General features: G+C 41.4%; 2 protein-coding genes across 2 annotated transcripts; both read left to right on the forward strand.

The window, feature by feature from the left end:
- The first annotated feature begins 1,263 nt into the window (after window positions 1-1,263).
- LOC148044761 (uncharacterized) lies at window positions 1,264-3,686 on the forward strand. The gene is made up of 2 exons (XM_087720601.1): window positions 1,264-1,332; window positions 1,508-3,686. The coding sequence occupies exon 2, from the start codon at window positions 1,670-1,672 to the stop codon at window positions 3,176-3,178; it is 1,509 nt and encodes a 502-aa protein (XP_087576727.1). The 5' UTR covers window positions 1,264-1,332; window positions 1,508-1,669; the 3' UTR covers window positions 3,179-3,686.
- A 2,739-nt stretch (window positions 3,687-6,425) lies between these two features.
- Window positions 6,426-18,640, forward strand: LOC148044762 (uncharacterized). The gene is made up of 4 exons (XM_087720604.1): window positions 6,426-6,506; window positions 6,690-8,744; window positions 12,472-12,475; window positions 16,540-18,640. The coding sequence occupies exons 2-4, from the start codon at window positions 6,851-6,853 to the stop codon at window positions 18,077-18,079; spliced, it is 3,438 nt and encodes a 1,145-aa protein (XP_087576730.1). The 5' UTR covers window positions 6,426-6,506; window positions 6,690-6,850; the 3' UTR covers window positions 18,080-18,640.
- Window positions 18,641-18,915: the final 275 nt, after the last annotated feature.

Below are 18,915 nucleotides of genomic sequence, written 5' to 3' on the forward strand. Positions count from 1 at the left end.
AAATAAGAAGAAAATCACAGGTGGTGGTCAAAAAAGTCAAGATGGTGATCCCAGCAGTGCAACACCCGTGGAGCAGAATATCTGGTTTATGTGTTCAATCCATGCTTCCTTTTTTCTATCTATCTACCTATCATCTATCTTTATACCATCTACCTACCTATCTACCTATCCACTGACCAATCTACCTATCATCTATAAATCATCTACCTACCTACCTACCTACCTATCCATCTATCTATGTATCATATATCATCTATCTTTATATCATCTATCTGCCTACCTATCCATCTATCTATCATCTACCTGTCATCTATCTTTATATCATCTATCTATCTATCTATCTATCTATCTATCTATCTATCTCTCTCTCTCTCTCTCTCTCTATCCACCCATCCATCATCTACCTATTATCTATCTTTATATCATTATCTATTCATCTACCGACCTACCAACCATCAATCTATCGTCTGTCTGTCTGTCTGTCTGTCTGTCTATCTATCTATCTATCTATCTATCTATCTATCTATCTATCATCTATCTATCTATCTCTATCTATCTATCTATCTATCTATCTATCTATCTATCTATCTATCTATCTATCATCTAACTATATCTATCATCTACTTACCTACCTATCATCTATCTGTATAATCTATCTACCATCCATCCATCCACCTACCTACCTATTTATCTATCCAGGTAGTCCTTGACTTATATCACAGTTGGGACCAGAAATTCTATTGCTAAGCAATGGAGTTAAGTGAGTCACCCCAATTTCACCACCTTTCTTTGTTAACCCAAAAATGCTTTTTTCATGAGGCAACTGGACATGATGTTTTTTCTTTGAATATATATTTCCCTTCTCATCCAAGAAGCTTCTACAGCTCTGACTGGATGGCGGGATGGGAATGGAAGGATTTATACATTCCCCACCCTCCAGTCAGAGCTGAAGACGCTTCTTGGGTGAGAAGGGAGAGGATATTCAAAGAAAAAGCCGAAAGTCCAGTTGTCTCTTGTGAAAAAGAAAAAAGCACCTTTGGGACAACCATGACCTAGATGACTTCTCCATAGAAATCTCTATTTGTTAAGCAAATCTTTGCCGTTTCTAAATGACTCACTCGGCGGTTAAGCGAATCCAGCTTCCCCCATGGACTTTGCTTGGCTGAGAGGCGCTCAGAGGGGGATCACGTGACTCAGGGACGTTGCAGCCCTCATGAATAATGCATGACGGTTGCCAAGCGCCCGGATTTCAATGACGTCACCGGGAGGGTATCGGGACGCGTAAGTGCGGGGACTGGACGGAGGGTCTGGCCTGGCGGGCGCCCGAGGCAGGTAGGGCGCGGGGGCGCTTTAAGACTCCCGGGCGAGGGAGCGGGGCTGCCTGCCTGAAAGACTCGTGAGAGGCGGCAGCTTCGGTCTTCCTCCCCGGGCGGGCTTGGGACTCCTCTCGGGGGAAAAAGGGACGAAGCCCTGACGCGCCTCTCTTCCTCCTTCTTCGCCCCTTCAGGAGGACGGACGAGCCCGGCGGAGGAAGAAAGCGCCGGCCGAGAGGAGAGGAGGGGCCTCGCGGAGCAGCCCTGCCCACCTCAGGCGCAGCTTCCGCGGGAGGCGGTGGCGGGAAGAAACTCCCGGCCGCCCCGGGGCTGCGGAAGAGCCGCCCGCAAACGGGATGAGCCGGAGCCGAAGGGAGATGCCCGGAGAGAGAAGCCGGGAGAAGGAGGGAAAGGCAGAAACAAGCGGAGCAGCCGAGACGCTCCCTGAGTGCGGAGAGTCCTTCAACACAGACGGAAAACGCGGGAATCCCCGAGGAAGAAGAACCCGCCAGGGAGAAAAGAAACACCAATGCACAGAATGTGAAAGATCCTTCAAAACAAATCTGAAGCTTCAAGACCATCTGAGGACCCACTCAGGAGAAAAACCATATCAGTGCCAGGAATGTGGAAAGAGCTTCAGTGTGAGGCGAAACCTTTGTAGACATCAAAGAATTCACACTGGAGAAAAACCATATCAATGTCTGGAATGTGGAAAGAGCTTCAGTGTGAGGGGAAATCTTTGTAGACATCAAAGAATTCACACTGGAGTAAAACCTTATCAATGTGTGGAATGTGGAAAGAGCTTTGGTCATAAGAGCAGTCTTTATATACATCAAAGAATCCACTCAGGAGAAAAATCTTACAGATGCCTGGAATGTGGGAAGAGCTTCAATGTGAAGGGAAGTTTTGATAATCATCAAAGAATTCACACTGGAGAAAAACCCTACAAATGCATGGAGTGTGGAAAGAGCTTTACTCAGGGTGGACACCTCCGTCAACATCAAAGAATTCACACTGGAGAAAAACCCTACAAATGCATGGAGTGTGGAAAGAGCTTTACTCAGGATGGACACTTCCGTCAACATCAAAGAATTCACACCGGAGAAAAACCTTATAAATGTTTGGAATGTGAAAAGACCTTCAATCAGATAGACAGTCTTTATAGACATCAAAGAACCCATTCAAGAGAAAAATCTTACAAGTGCCTGGAGTGTGGAAAGAGCTTTACTCAGGGTGGACACCTCCGTCAACATCAAAGAATTCACACTGGAGAAAAACCCTACAAATGCATGGAGTGTGGAAAAAGCTTTACTCAGGATGGACACTTCCGTCAACATAAAATAATTCACACCGGAGAAAAACCTTATAAATGTTTGGAATGTGAAAAGAGCTTCAATCAGATAGACAGTCTTTATAGACATCAAAGAACCCATTCAAGAGAAAAATCTTACAAGTGCCTGGAGTGTGGAAAGAGCTTTGCTCAGGATGCACACCTCCGTCAACATGAAAGAATTCATACCAGAGAAAAACCCTACAAATGTCTTGAATGTGGAAAAAGCTTCAGTGTGAGGGGAAATCTTTACAGACATCAAAGAATGCACTCAGGAGAAAAACCCTACAGATGCCTGGTGTGTGGAAAGACCTTTACTCAGCTTGGAAACCTCCATCATCATCAAAGAATTCACACTGGAGAAAAACCCTACAAATGCCTGGAATGTGGAAGGAGCTTTACTCGAGATGGACACCTCCGTCAACATCAAAGAATTCACACAAGAGAAAAACCATATAAATGTCTCGAGTGTGGAAAGAGCTTCCCTAACAGGAGAAATCTTTATAAACATCAAAGAAACCATTCAAATAGTTAAGAAACTTAAATACTTGGGAATATACTGAACAGTAAGATGCGCAATGATAAAAGAAGATAATTAAATAAAACTTCTTAAGCAAATTAAATTAAATTTGGAAAAATAAAAAAATCTACATCAATGTTGGGAAGGATTGCTACAGTAAAAATGAATATCCTACCAAAATTGCTTTTCCTGTTCCAAATAGCACCTCTACAAATTGGAAAGAAATTCTTTGATGATTTGAATAAATTGATTTTGAAATTTATTTGGCAAGGAAACAAGCAAGAATAAGTTGGAAAATTTTACAAGAATCTAAAAAAAATGGATGGTTTGGCCTACCAGATTGATTCCTATATTATCAAGAATGAATGATAACATGTCTAGAAGTATAGATAACCATCTCAAATTGTATGTGTCAACATGAGCAAGGACTGTATCATCAACTCAAATATTCCAGGGTACAGAAACTTCTGAAACATTTTAGTGTTCTTTCCATAACTAGTCAGTTAATAGTAACCACAATTAACATTGGTTCAGTTTTACTATTTTTTTACGGTTGTTCAATAAAAGGAAGATTTTACTATCTCCTTTATTCGTATGGTGTCATGGTTCCAAATAACATCCAAAATTAAATCAGTCCAAGACAAAGTATTACTCAAAGTTCCAATTTATTAAGAGGGTCATGCTGGCATATCTGGGAGAACCCGAATCTGAACCTGCTTCTGTTTTCCCCTCCAAGTTAAAGTTCATGATCTTGTCTCCACACCCACAAGTCCATCACATGATCCAATCTTCCACTGCCATGCTGGCAGTTTCACCCATCCAGTTCTTTTCACGTGTAGAAGTGTAGACACAAAGGATGTGCTTGGATTCTAGAAAGGATTTTTATTTTGGCAACATAACATTCTACCCCTTAGTATCCCCCCTCCCAATTCCCCACTAATGAAACACAATAGTGGAATAGAAAATGTTTGTGGCAGGCTAAAGATCCAAAAGGAACATGGCTGCAAGCCAGACATATGGTTTGTTTAGCAGTTTTGCTGCTCTGTATTATTTCATAGTTTAATTTGAATTATATTATAAATTGTTAAATGTTTTGCCTGATCACATATTTCTTATAAATGAGTCCATACAATGGTGAGATTCAATATTTTTTACTACCGGTTCTGTGGGTATGGCTTGGGAAGGATACTGCAAATTCTCCATTCCCACCCCACTCTGGGGCCAGCCACAGATGGTATTTGTTGGGTCTTTGAACTACTCAAAATGTCCACTACCAGTTCTCCAGAACCTGTTGAATGTCACCCCTGAGTCCACATCTTGCAAATAGTACTATGGATATGAGAGCAACAATATTCAATTGTACATTCTTATATAATCATTGCAAATTTAATTGAATGGTGCTGTAGTTAAATATATTAATTAGCAAGACGGAGCAGAGTCGGTCTTTCCCTTTCAGTAGTAGAGGTTCATGCTGAAGCAACCTGCAACAGCAACAGCCCCTTTATCTTCTTTCCCTGGCTCAGTGAATATACTCCAAGTATGCGCTATTTGAATCTCACCCTTTCCATATTGGCTGGAACATATCTCTTCCCAACATGGGTGTTGAACAGCAAGCAGAGAAAGCCAGATATATGCCACAGTATCCAAAGTTGCTTCATTTCAGTTATCTTCTCAGTGCCCAATGTAACCCCTCTCTCCAAAGTAGTTTTGTGATCCAGCTTTAGGGACCTTGCTAAGTTTTGCCCGTTACTCTTTTTAATGCAATAGGAGGAGGGAGGTTTGAACACATGACAAAAGATAATCTTACTACCTGTAAGTTGAATCCTCAACTTAAAAACTTGGACAGGTGAATAAGTTAGCCAACCAGATATTTTCCTTTTCCACATCACTTTGACCATGCATTTTGCAAAGACAGCTGGTTTGGTGAAGGAGACTATTACATTCCAAATAACACTTAATTTTGACATATATTCCTCCTTTAAAAAAAAAAAGAGAGAGAACAAAAAAGTATACATATATAGTCACTGTGCTTAAAAAAAAACCCAGCCTATTTTTGGCCCTAGATGTAGACCTAATTACAATTACAACCTATCTACCTATCCATCTATCATCTATCGTTATATCATCTATCTGCCTATCTATCCATCTATCTATCATATACCTATCATCTATCTTTATATCATCTATCTAGCCAGCCAGCCAGCCAGCCAGCCATAAATCATCTACGTATCATCTATCTTTATATCATTACCTATTTATCTACCTACCTACCTACTATCTATCTATCTATCTACTTATCTATCCATCCATCTACCCATCCATCATCTATCATCTACCTACCTATCTACCTACCTACCTATCCATCTATCTTTATAACATCTATCTGCCTACCTATCCATTTATCATATACCTATCATCTATCTTTATATCATCTATCTATCTATCTATCTATCTATCTATCTATCTATCTATCTATCTATCTATAAATCCATCCATCCATCTATCCATCCATCATCTACCTATCTATGTTTCTATCATTCTTTATCTCCCTATCTACCTACCAAACATCTATTTATCTATCATCTATCTATCATCTAACTATATCTATCATCTACTTAGCAACTACCTATCATCTATCTGTATAATCTATCTACAATCCATTCATCCATCCATCCACCTACCTACCTACCTACTTATCTATCCAGGTAGTCCTTGACTTATATCACAGTTGGGACCAGAAATTCTATTGCTAAGCAATGGAGTTAAGTGAGTCGCCCCAATTTCACCACCTTCCTTTGTTAACCCAAAGATGCTTTTTTCAAGAGGCAACTGGACATTATCCTTTTTCTTTGAATATATATTTCCCTTCTCATCCAAGAAGCTTCTACAGCTCTGACTGGATGGCGGAATGGGAATGGAAGGATTTATACATTCTCCACCCTCCAGTCAGAGCTGAAGACGCTTCTTGGGCGAGAAGGGAGAGGATATTCAAAGAAAAAGCCGAAAGTCCAGTTGTCTCTTGTGAAAAAGAAAAAAGCACCTTTGGGACAACCATGACCTGGATGACCGAGAGTCTCCCTAGACATCTCTATTTGTTAAGCAAATCTTTGCCGTTTCTAAATGACTCACTCGGCGGTTAAGCGAATCCAGCTTCCCCCATTGACTTTGCTTGGCTGAGGGGCGCTCAGAGGGGGATCACGTGACGCAGGGACGTTGCAGCCCTCATAAATAATGCATGACGGTTGCTAAGCGCCCGGATTTCAATGACGTCACCGGGAGGGTATCGGGACGCGTAAGTGCGGGGACTGGACGGAGGGTCTGGCCTGGCGGACGCCCGAGGCAGGTAGGGCGCAGGGGACACTTTAAGACACCCGGGCGGGGGAGGAGAGAGGGGGGCTGCCTGCCTGAAAGACCCGTGAGAGACGGCGGCTTCGGCCTTCTTCCCCGGGCGGGCTTGGGTCTCCTCTCGGGGGGAAAAGGGACGAAGCCCTGACGCGTCTCTCTTCCTCCCCCTTCGCCCCTTCAGGAGGACGGACGAGCCCGGCGGAGGAAGAAAGCGCCGGCCAAGAGGAGAGGAGCGGCCTCGCGGAGTAGCCCAGCCCACCTCAGGCGCAGCTTCCGCGGGAGGCGGTGGCGGGAAGAAACTCCCGGCCGCTCCGGGCTGCGGAAGAGCCGCCCGCAAACGGGATGAGCCGGAGCCGAAGGGAGATGCCCGGAGAGAGAAGCCGGGAGGAGGGAAAGGCGGAAACAAGCGGAGCAGCCGAGACGCTCCCTGAGTGCGGCGAGTCCTTCAACACAAACGGAAAACGCGGGAATCCCCGAGGAAGAAGAAGCCGCCAGGGAGAAAAGAAACACCAATGCACAGAATGTGAAAAATCCTTCAAAACAAATCAGCAGCTTCAAAACCATCTGAGGACCCACTCAGGAGAAAAACCATATCAGTGCCAGGAATGTGGAAAGAGCTTCAGTGTGAGGGGAAATCTTTGTAGACATCAAATAATTCACACCGGAGAAAATCCATATCAGTGCCAGGAATGTGGAAAGAGCTTCAGTGTGAAGGGAAATCTTTGTAGACATCAAAGAATTCACACTGGAGTAAAACCTTATCAATGTGTGGAATGTGGAAAGAGCTTTGGTCATAAGAGCAGTCTTTATATACATCAAAGAATCCACTCAGGAGAAAAATCTTACAGATGCCTGGAATGTGGGAAGTGCTTCAATGAGAGGGGAAGTCTTTTTAGACATCAAAGAATTCACACTGGAGAAAAACTCTACAAATGCATGGAGTGTGGAAAGAGCTTTACTCAGGGTGCACACCTCCATCGACATCAAAGAATTCACACTGGAGAAAAACCCTACAAATGCCTGGAGTGTGCAAAGAGCTTTGCTCAGGATGGACACCTCCGTCAACATAAAAGAATTCACACCGGAGAAAAACCTTATAAATGTTTGGAATGTGAAAAGAGCTTCAATCAGATGGACAGTCTTTATAGACATCAAAGAACCCATTCAGGAGAAAAATCTTACAAATGCCTAGAGTGTGGGAAGAGCTTCAACGTGAGTAGAAATTTTTATAATCATCAAAGAACCCACTCAGGAGAAAAACCATACAAATGTCTGGAGTGTGGAAAGAGCTTTACTCATGATGGATCCCTCCATCAACATCAAAGAATTCACACTGGAGAAAAACCTTACAAATGCCTGGAGTGTGGAAAGAGTTTTACTCAGGGGGTACACCTCAGTCAACATCAAAGAATTCACTTAGGAGAAAAACCCTACAAATGTCTGGAGTGTGGAAAGTGCTTTACTCAGATTGGACATCTAAGTCAACATCAAAGAATCCACACAGGAGAAAAACCTTACAAATGCATGGAGTGTGGAAAGGGCTTTACTCGTGTTGGATCCCTCCATCAACATCAAAGAATTCACACAGGAGAAAAACCTTACAAATGCATGGAGTGTGGAAAGAGCTTTACTGAGGTTGCAACCCTCCATAAACATCAAAGAATTCACACAGGAGAAAAACCCTACAAATGCTTGGAGTGTGGAAGGAGCTTCAATCGGAAGCACATTCTTAATATTCATCAAAGAATTCACACTGGAGAAAAACCGTATCAATGTCTGGAGTGTGGAAAGAGCTTCAGTGTGAGGGGAAATCTTTATAAACATCAAAGAATTCACATGGGAGAAAAACCCTACAAATGCATGGAGTGTGTAAAGTGCTTTGCTCAGGATGCACACCTCCGTCAACATGAAAGAATTCATACCAGAGAAAAACCCTACAAATGTCTGGAGTGTGGAAAAAGCTTCAGTGTGAGGGGAAATCTTTACAGACATCAAAGAATACACTCAGGAGAAAAACCCTTCAAATGCCTAGAGTGCGGAAAGAGCTTCAATGTGAAGGGAAATTTTAATAATCATCAAAGAATTCATACTGGAGAAAAACCCTACAGATGCCTGGTGTGTGGAAAGACCTTTACTCAGCTTGGAAACCTCCATCATCATCAAAGAATTCACACTGGAGAAAAACCCTACAAATGCCTAGAGTGTGGAAGGAGCTTTACTCAGGATGGACACCTCCGTCAACATCAAAGAATTCACACAAGAGAAAAACCATATAAATGTCTTGAGTGTGGAAACAGCTTCCCTAACAGGAGAAATCTTTATAAACATCAAAGAAACCATTCAAATAGTTAAGAAACTTAAATACTTGGGAATATACTGAACAGTAAGATGCGCAATGATAAAAGAAGATAATTAAATAAAACTTCTTAAGCAAATTAAATTAAATTTGGAAAAACAAAAAAATCTACATCAAAGTTGGGAAGGATTGCTACAGTAAAAATGAATATCCTACCAAAATTGCTTTTCCTGTTCCAAATAGCACCTCTACAAATTGGAAAGAAATTCTTTGATAATTTGAATAAATTGATTTTGAAATTTATTTGGCAAGGAAGAAAAGGGAGAATAAAATGGAAAATTTTACAAGAATCTAAAGAAAATGGAGGGTTTGGACTATCAGATTGGTTCTTATATTACCAAGAATGAGTGATAACATGTCTAAAAGTATAGATAACCATCTCAAATTGTATGTGTCAACATGAGCAAGAACTGTATCATCAACTCAAATATTCCAGGGTACAGAAACTTCTGAAACATTTTAGTGTTCTTTCCATAACTAGTCAGTAAATAGTAACCACAATTAACATTGGTTCAGTTTTACTATTCTTGTACGGTTGTTAAAGAAAAGGAAGATTTCTTATGGTGTCATGGTTCCAAATAACATCCAAAATTAAATCAGAGTCCAAGACAAAGTATTACTCAAAGTTCCAATTTGTTAAGAGAGTCATGCTGGCATATCTGGGAAAACCCGAATCTGAAGCTTCTTCTGTTCCCCCCCCACCCCCAAGTTAAAGTTCATGATCTTGCCTCCACACCCACAAGTACATCACATGATCCAATCTTCCACTGCCATGCTGGCAGTTTCACCCATCCAGTTCTTTTCACGTGTAGAAGTGTAGACACAAAGGATGTGCTTGGATTCTAGAAAGGATTTTTATTTTGGCAACATAACATTCTACCCCTTAGTATCCCCCCTCCCAATTCCCCACTAATGAAACACAATAGTGGAATAGAAAATGTTTGTGGCAGGCTAAAGATCCAAAAGGAACATGGCTGCAAGCCAGACATATGGTTTGTTTAGCAGTTTTGCTGCTCTGTATTACTTCATAGTTTAATTTGAATTATATTATAAATTGTTAAATGTTTTGCCTGATCACATTTTTTTTTTATAAATGAGTCCATACAGTGGTGAGATTCAATATTTTTTACTACCGGTTCTGTGGGTATGGCAGGGGAAGGATACTGCAAATTCTCCATTCCCACCCCACTCTGGGGCCAGCCACAGGTGGTATTTGCTGGGTCTTCGAACTACTCAAAATGTCCACTACCAGTTCTCCAGAACCTGTTGAATTTCACCCCTAAGTCCACATCTTGCAAATAGTACTATGGATATGAGAGCAACAATATTCAATTGTACATTCTTTTATAATCATTGCAAATTTAATTGAATGGTGCTGTAGTTAAATATATTACTTAGCAAGATGGAGCAGAGTCGGTCTTTCCCTTTCAGTAGTAGAGGTTCATGCTGAAGCAACCTGCAACAGCCCCTTTATCTTCTTTCCCTGGCTCTGTGAATGTACCCCAAGTATGCACTATTTGAATCTCACCCTTTACATATTGGCTGGAACATATCTCTCCAACACGGGTGTTGAGCAGCAAGCAGAGAAAGCCAGATGTATGCCACAGTATCCAAAGTTGCTTCATTTCAGTTATCTTCTCAGTGCCCAATGTAACTCCCCTCTCCAAAGTAGTTTTGTCATCCACTTTAGAGACCTTGCTAAGTTTTGCCCGTTACTCTTTTTAATGCAATAGGAGGAGGGAGGTTTGAACACATGACAAAAGATAATCTTACTACCTGTAAGTTGAATCCTCAATTTAAAAACTTGGACAGGTGAATAAGTTAACCGACCAGATATTTTCCTTTTCCACATCACTTTGACCATGGATTTTGCAAAGACAACTGGTTTGGTGAAGGAGACTATTACATGTCAAATAACACTAAAATAACACTTAATTTTGACATATTCCTCCTTTTTTTTAAAAAAAAAAAAGAGAACCAAAAAGTATACATATATAGTCACTTTAAAAAAAAAACCAGCCTATTTTTGGCCCTAGATGTAGACCTAATTACAATTCCCAGCTATTCTCATCATTATATTTATATAATTATACATCCTTACACACCCTCAATTTGTGATTCTGTCTTTAAATCTCAATAGTTTCCCATTGTAAATATATTTCATGTTCCCTCTCCATTTTTCCTTATCTGGGTTTAGATTACCCTTAACTGTCTATAAATGGCAATCCTTACTGTTCAATGTTCTTTACAATTCCGTTAATCTACTATATAGAATAACAAGCGGTACACATCCCACTTTATTCATCATTTTAAACGTTCTATATATATCCATGTTTCATATATTTTAACCCATGCTTAATTGTCCTCCTATTATCATATTCATTCAATTAGCAGCATCTAAAAAAGTGAATCACAAACCTCTGCTTACAATCTCCCCATATCAGTTTCATATTTGTCCATATTCCATGTATTTTGACCTCTATTTAATTATCTGCAAATAAGCTGGTTTGGTGAAGGAGAGTATTAAGTTCCAATAACACTGAAAGAGATACTGATTTTTTATGGAGAAAGCCATAGCCAGGAAAAAGGAGGCAGTAGAATAAAATGGACCAAAATGTGTTTCAGAAAGAAAACAACAGCTTTATTTGTAATTTCCTGGAGCAAAATTAGAAACGAATAGACTACCCCGCCCCTCCCAAAATTGAGGAGAATCTGCTAAATCCAGAGCCATCTGTGGACTGCAGTGGTGCATGACCAGTTGTATATTGCATAATCACAATGCAAATCCAGTTGTTTTTATGGAGCACCGTGACAGAGGAATTTAAAATGCTGTCTAGAGTTCAAGGAAGATTTCAATTTAACACACGGAGCCAGTGTATGCTGTGAAAAAATTAAATTCCCTGCTTGAGATGATCCCAAAATAAACTGAAAATAAGTGCGATAGGGATATGGGTTTTTTTCTCCCAAATACTGTGATCAACGTCTAGAACTGTCTATTTTTCAGGTCAAGTTTTCAAAAACTAGAGTGGAAAATGGAAAGCATACAAAAAAGGAGGGACAAAATGATGAGTGTGGTGGTTTGACAGCCACCTCTCTAAACAGTATTTTTCAAACTCAGCAACTCTTAAGATGCTTGGAATTCAACTCCCGCAATTCCCCAATCAGCATGACTCACTGGGGAATTTTGAGAATGGAAGTCCACACATCTTAAGAGTTGGTGAGTTTGAATACACTGCTCTAATAGGAGGAAAGTTTGAGGCTTTTTACCACAGAAAAAAGGAAAAATAGGAAGATGCATGAAGGATTATACAATTATCTCCCCAAATCAATGGTGGGTTTCAAAATTTTTTTAGAAACTCTGCTGTAGATGTGGCCTGCTTTGTGGGAATGGCTTGCCAGCCATGTGAACGAGTGGGAGTGGCTTGGCAGTCATGTGACTGGGTGGGCGTGGTCAACTTCTAAAATGTGGTGAAACTCACTTAACAACGTTCTTGCTTAGCAACCAAAATGTTGGCTCAGAAACTCTGGCATTTGAAGCATGCAAGTCTTAAAGCTGTCAAGTTACAAGACCCTTGCACCCCTAGCCCTTTAGGAAAAAAAACCCCAGGAGTGTTAAAACATGACAGCTTTAAGACTTCTGGACTTCAACTTCCAGAATTCCTCCTCCAGTCATGTTGGCTCAGGAACTCTGGCATTGAAGTGTGCAAGTCTTAAAGCTGTCAAGTTACAAGACCCTTGCACCCCTAACCCTTTAGAAAAAAAAAACCAGGAATGTTCAAACTTGACAACTTTAAGATTTTACATAGGACTCTTAGAGGCGGGCGGGGTGATTGGTGAGCCAGCAGATCAGCGAGTAGCGGGCGGAGCAATCAACAAGAAAAATCTAGGGGTGAAATCGTTGTAGGTAGCCGCAATAAAAAACTAAATGATGAATAAATGGGATTATAATTATCCTTTACAGCAAAAAGAATGAGGGAAAAAGAGAGAAAGGGAGGAGAGGACACACTTAATAGTTTGACGCTTAAAATCCTGAATTTCAAGGTTGGTGGTCACCCTCTTCAGCCACCGACCAAGTATGATACAGGTAGTCCTTGAGTTACAACAATTCATTTAGTGACCATTTGACGTTAAAAGGGAATTGAAAAAAGGGATGTGCCCATTTTTCAGTTATGGCCATCGCACCATCCCCGTAGTCATATGATCAAAATTCAGATGCTTGGCAATTGATTCATATTTATGACAGTTGCAATGTCCTGAAGTCATGTGATCTCCTTTTGCAACCTTTTCACAAGCAAAGTCAATGGGAAGGTCAGATTCACTTAACAACCTTGTTATTAATAACTGCAGTGATTCACTGAACAACAATGGCAGGAAATGTCATAAACCTGGGCAGAACTAACATAAAACAGAATTTTTGTGGTTGTAAGTTGAGAACTTACTGTATTTAAAGACAAACTTCAGACTGAAGGAAATAAAATTTTAAAAAAAGTATTGCGGTCATTCACAAGCACAGGTTCAAACGAAATAAGAAGAAAGCCACAGGTGGTGGTCAAAAAAGTCAAGATGGCGATCCCAGCAGTGTAACACCTGTGGAGCAGAAATATGTGGTTTATGTGTTCAATCCATGCTTCCTTTTTTCTATCTACCTATCATCTATCTTTATACCATCTACCTACCTATCTACCTACCCACTGACCAATCTACCTATCATCTATAAATCATCTACCTACCTACCTATCTACATATCCATCTATGTATCTATCATCTACCTTTATATCATCTATCTATATCCATCCATCCATCTACCTACCTACCTTTCTACCTACCTATCCATCTATCATCTATCGTTATATCATCTATCTGCCTACCTATCCATCTATCATATACCTATCATCTATCTTTATATCATTATCTATTTATCTACCTACCTACCATCCGTCCATCCATCCATCCATCCGTCCATCTACCTACCTACCTTTCTACCTATCTATCCATCTATCATCTATCGTTATATCATCTATCTGCCTACCTATCCATCTATCTATCATATACCTATCATCTCTTTATATCATCTATCTATCTATCCATCCATCCATCCATCATCTACGTATCATCTATCTTTATATCATTATCTATTTATCTACCTACCTACCTACCTACCTACCATCCATTCATCCATCCATCCATCCATCCATCCATCCATCCATCCATCCATCCATCCATCTATCTATCTATCTATCTATCTATCTATCTATCTATCATCTACCTACCTACCTACCTACCTACCTACCTACCTACCTACCTATCCATCTATCATCTATCTTTATATCATCTATCTGCCTACCTATCCATCTATTTATCGATTTCGATTTCTATTTTAATAGATTTGTATGCTGCCCAATCCCGACGGACTCCGGGCGACTTACATAAAAACAGTTTAAAATATTAACAAAGATTAAAATACAAGAACAGAAACAAATTAAAAGCAAAACAGAACATGAACTCGATTTTAATGGGGCTGAAGTTCAATCAAGATCAACAGCCCCAGGCTTGCCAGAACAGCCAGGTCTTAACAGACTTGCGGAAGGCCAATAGAGTGGGGAGGGTCCAGATCTCAGGGGGTAGATCGTTCCGAAGGGCTGGGGCAGCTACAGAGAAGGCCCTCCCCCGAGGAGCCGCCAGACGACACTGCGTAGTCGATGGTACTCGGAGTAGGCCCACCCTGTGCGATCTTATTGGGCGCTGGGAGGTATGTTGCAGGAGGCAGTCACGGAGATATCCAGGTCCTAGGCCATGTAGGGCTTTAAAGGTAATAACCAGCACCTTGAAACGTGTTCGGAGACCAATGGGAAGCCAGTGCAGCTCACGGAGGATAGGTGTAACATGGGTGTACATAGGTACACCCAGTATCGCTCGCGCGGCTGCATTCTGGACCAATTGTAGTCTCCGAACACTCTTCAGGGGCAGCCCCAAGTAGAGCACATTACAGTAGTCGAGCCTTGAGGTGACAAGGGCATGAGTGATCATTTGGAGTGCCTCCCGGTCCAGGTAGGGTCGCAATTGGTGCACCAGGCGAACCTGGGCAAAAGCTCCCCTGGTCACAGCTGACAAATGATGTTCTAGTGTCAACTGCGGATCCAGGAGAACACCCAAGTTGCGGGCCCTCTCTGAGGGGTGTAAGATTTCACTCCCAGGTTTAAAGATGGAATATCTGGACTATTATCATATACCTATCATCTATTTTTATATCATCTATCTATCTACCTATCCATCCATCATCTACCTAACATCTATGTTTATATCATTATTTATTTATCTACCTACCTACCAAACATCTATTTATCTATCATCTATCTATCATCTAACTATATCTATCATCTATTTAGCTACCTACCTATCATCTATCTGTATAATCTATCTACAATCCATTCATCCATCCATCTACCTAACTACCTACCAATTTATCTATCCAGGTAGTCCTTGACTTATATCACAGTTGGGACCAGAAATTCTATTGCTAAGCAATGGAGTTAAGTGAGTCACCCCAATTTCTCAACCTTTCTTTGTTAACCCAAATATGTTTTCAAGAGGCAACTGGACATTATGTTTTTTCTTTGAATATATATATATTTCCCTTTTCATCCAAGAAGCTTCTACAGCTCTGACTGGATGGCGGGATACGAATGATGGAAGGATTTATACGTTCTCCAGCCTCCAGTCAGAACTGAAAACGCTTCTTGGGTGAGAAGGGAAATATTTATTCAAAGAAAAAGCCGAAAGTCCAGTTGTCTCTTGTGAAAAAGAAAAAAGCACCTTTGGGACAACCATGACCTGGATGACCGAGAGTCTCCCTAGACATCTCTATTTGTTAAGCAAATCTTTGCCGTTTCTAAATGACTCACTCGGCGGTTAAGCGAATCCAGCTTCCCCCATGGACTTTGCTTGGCTGAGAAGCGCTCAGAGGGGGATCACGTGACTCAGGGACGTTGCAGCCCTCATGAATAATGCATGCCGGTTGCCAAGGGCCCGGATTTCAATGACGTCACCGGGAGGGTATCGGGACGCGTAAGTGCGGGGACTGGACGGAGGGTCTGGCCTGGCGGACGCCCGAGGCAGGTAGGGCGCGGAGGACGCTTTAAGACTCCCGAGCGGGGGAGGAGGGCTGCCTGCCTGAAAGACCCGTGAGAGGCGGCGGCTTCGGCCTTCCTCCCCGGGCGGGCTTGGGATTCCTCTCGGGGGGAAAAGGGACGAAGCCCTGACGCGCCTCTCTTCCTCCCCCTTCGCCCCTTCAGGAGGACGGACGAGCCCGCCGGAGGAAGAAAGCGCCGGCCGAGAGGAGAGGAGGGGCCTCGCGGAGCAGACCTGTCCACCTCAGGCGCGGCTTCCGCGGGAAGCGGAGGCGGGAAGAAACTCCCGGCCGCTCCGGGGCTGCGAAAAAGCCGCCCCTAAACGGGATGAGCCGGAGCCGAAGGGAGATGCCCGGAGGGAGAAGCCGGGAGAAGGAGGGAAAGGCGAAAACAAGCGGAGCAGCCGAGACGCTCCCGGAGTGCGGAGAGTCCTTCAGCACAGACGGAAAACGCGGGAATCCCCGAGGAAGAAGAACCCGCCAGGGAGAAAAGAAACACCAATGCACAGAATGTGAAAAATCCTTCAAAACAAATCAGCAGCTTCAAAGCCATCTGAGGACCCACTCAGGAGAAAAACCATATCAGTGCCAGGAATGTGGAAAGAGCTTCAATCTGAAGAAAACTCTTGATAATCATCAAAGAATTCACACCGGAGAAAAACCATATGAATGTCTGGAGTGTGGAAAGAGCTTCAGTTTGAGGAGAGGTTTTATTAATCATCAAAGAATTCACACTGGAGAAAAACCCTACAAATGCTTGGATTGTGGAAAGAGCTTCAATCTGAAGAAAGCTCTTGATAATCATCAAAGAATCCATACTGGAGAAAAACCTTACAAATGTCTGGAGTGTGGAAAGAGTTTTACTCGGGCAGCATACCTCAGTAAACATCAAAGAATTCACACTGGAGAAAAACCCTACAAATGCTTGGATTGTGGAAAGAGCTTCAATCTGAAGAAAACTCTTGATAATCATCAAAGAATTCACACCGGAGAAAAACCATATGAATGTCTGGAGTGTGGAAAGAGCTTCAGTTTGAGGAGAGTTTTGATTATTCATCAAAGAATTCATACTGGAGAAAAACCCTACAGATGCTTGGAGTGTGGAAAGAGGTTTGCTCAGGATGCAAACCTCCGTCAACATGAAATAATTCATACCGGAGAAAAACCCTACAAATGTCTGGAGTGTGGAAAAAGCTTCAGTTTGAGGGGAAATCTTTATAGACATCAAAGAATACACTCAGGAGAAAAATCTTACAGATGCCTGGAGTGTGGAAAGAGCTTCAATGTGAAAGGAAATTTTTATAGACATCAAAGAATCCACACTGGAGAAAAACCTTATCAATGTATGGAATGTGGAAAGAACTATAGTGAAAAAAGCAATCTCTATATACATCAGAGAATCCACTCAGGTGAAAAATCTTACAGATGCCTGGAATGTGGAAAGAGCTTCAGTTTGAGGGGAAGTTTTATTAATCATCAAAGAATTCACACTGGAGAAAAACCTTACAAATGCCTGGAGTGTGGAAAGACTTTTATTCAGAAGGGACACCTCCGTCAACATCAAAGAATTCACACAGGAGAAAAACCCTACAAATGCATGGAGTGTGGAAAGAGCTTCAATCTGAAGAGGGATTTTAATAGACATCAAAAAATTCATACTGGAGAAAAACCGTACAGATGCTTGGAGTGTGGAATGAGCTTCAATATGAAGAGGGATCTTAATAAACATCAAAAAATTCATACTGGAGAAAAACCGTACAGATGCTTGGAGTGTGGAAAGAGTTTTGCTCGAATTGGAGTCCTCCGTCTCCATCAAAGAATTCACACCGGAGAAAAACCACATCATTGTCTGGAGTGTGGAAAGAGCTTCAGGTTGAGGGAAACTCTTTATGCACATCGAAGAATACACGTAGGAGGAAAATCTTACAGATGCCTCGAGTGTGGAAAGAGCTTCAGTGTGAGGGGAAATCTTTATAGGCATCAAAGAATTCACACTAGAGAAAAAGGCTACAAATGTCTCAAGTGTGGAAAGTGGTTCACTAACAGGAGAAATCTTCATAAACATCAAAGAAACCATTCAAATAGTTAAGAAATTTAAATATTGGGGAATATAGTTAACATCAAGATATGCAGCGATAAAAGAAGATAATTATATAAAACTATTTAAGCATATAAAATTAAATTTGGAAAAATGGAAAAATCTACATCAATGTTGAGAAGGATTGCTACGGTAAAAATGAATATCCTATCAAAATTGCTTTCCTTGTTCCAAATACAACCTATACAAATTGGAAAGAAATTCTTTGATGATTTGAATAAATTGATTTTGAAATTTATTTGGCAAGGAAAAAAAGCGAGAATAAAAGTGAAAATTTTACAAGAATCGAAAGAAAATGGAGGGTTTGGACTACCAGATTGGTTCCTATATTACCAAGAATGAGTGATAACATGTCTAAAAGTATAGAAAGCCATCTCAAATTGTATGTGTCAACATGAGCAAGGACTGTATCATCAACTCAAGTATTCCAGGGTATAGAAACTTCTGAAACATTTTAGTGTTCTTTCCATAACTTGTCAGTAACCACAATTAACATTGGTTCAGTTTTTTTATTCTTTTACGGTTGTTAAATAAAAGGAAGATTTTACTATCTCCATTATTCTTATGGTGTCAGGGTTCCAAATAACACCCAAAATTAAATCAGAGTACAAGACAAAGTATTGCTCAAAGTTCCAATTTATTAAGAGAGTCATGCTGGAATATCTGGGAAAACCCGAATCTGAAGCTTCTTCTGTTTCCCCCCCATTTAAATTCATGATCTTGCCCCCACACCCACAAGTCCATCACATGGTCCAATCTTCCACTGCCATGCTGGCAGTTCCACCCCTCCAGTTCTGGTCACGTGTAGAAGTGTAGAGCCAAAGGAT

The sequence above is a fragment of the Thamnophis sirtalis genome, unplaced genomic scaffold (assembly GCF_051295495.1).
Source record: "Thamnophis sirtalis isolate CommonGarterSnake01/CBP01778 unplaced genomic scaffold, rThaSir2_p1.2 scaffold_7, whole genome shotgun sequence".
Classification (NCBI taxonomy): Eukaryota; Metazoa; Chordata; class Lepidosauria; order Squamata; family Natricidae; genus Thamnophis; species Thamnophis sirtalis.

Excerpts from the sequence above, each read along its gene's own strand:
- LOC148044761 (XM_087720601.1), top strand. The coding sequence starts at position 1,670 with ATGAGCCGGAGCCGAAGGGAGATGCCCGGAGAGAGAAGCCGGGAGAAG.
- LOC148044762 (XM_087720604.1), top strand. The coding sequence starts at position 6,851 with ATGAGCCGGAGCCGAAGGGAGATGCCCGGAGAGAGAAGCCGGGAGGAG.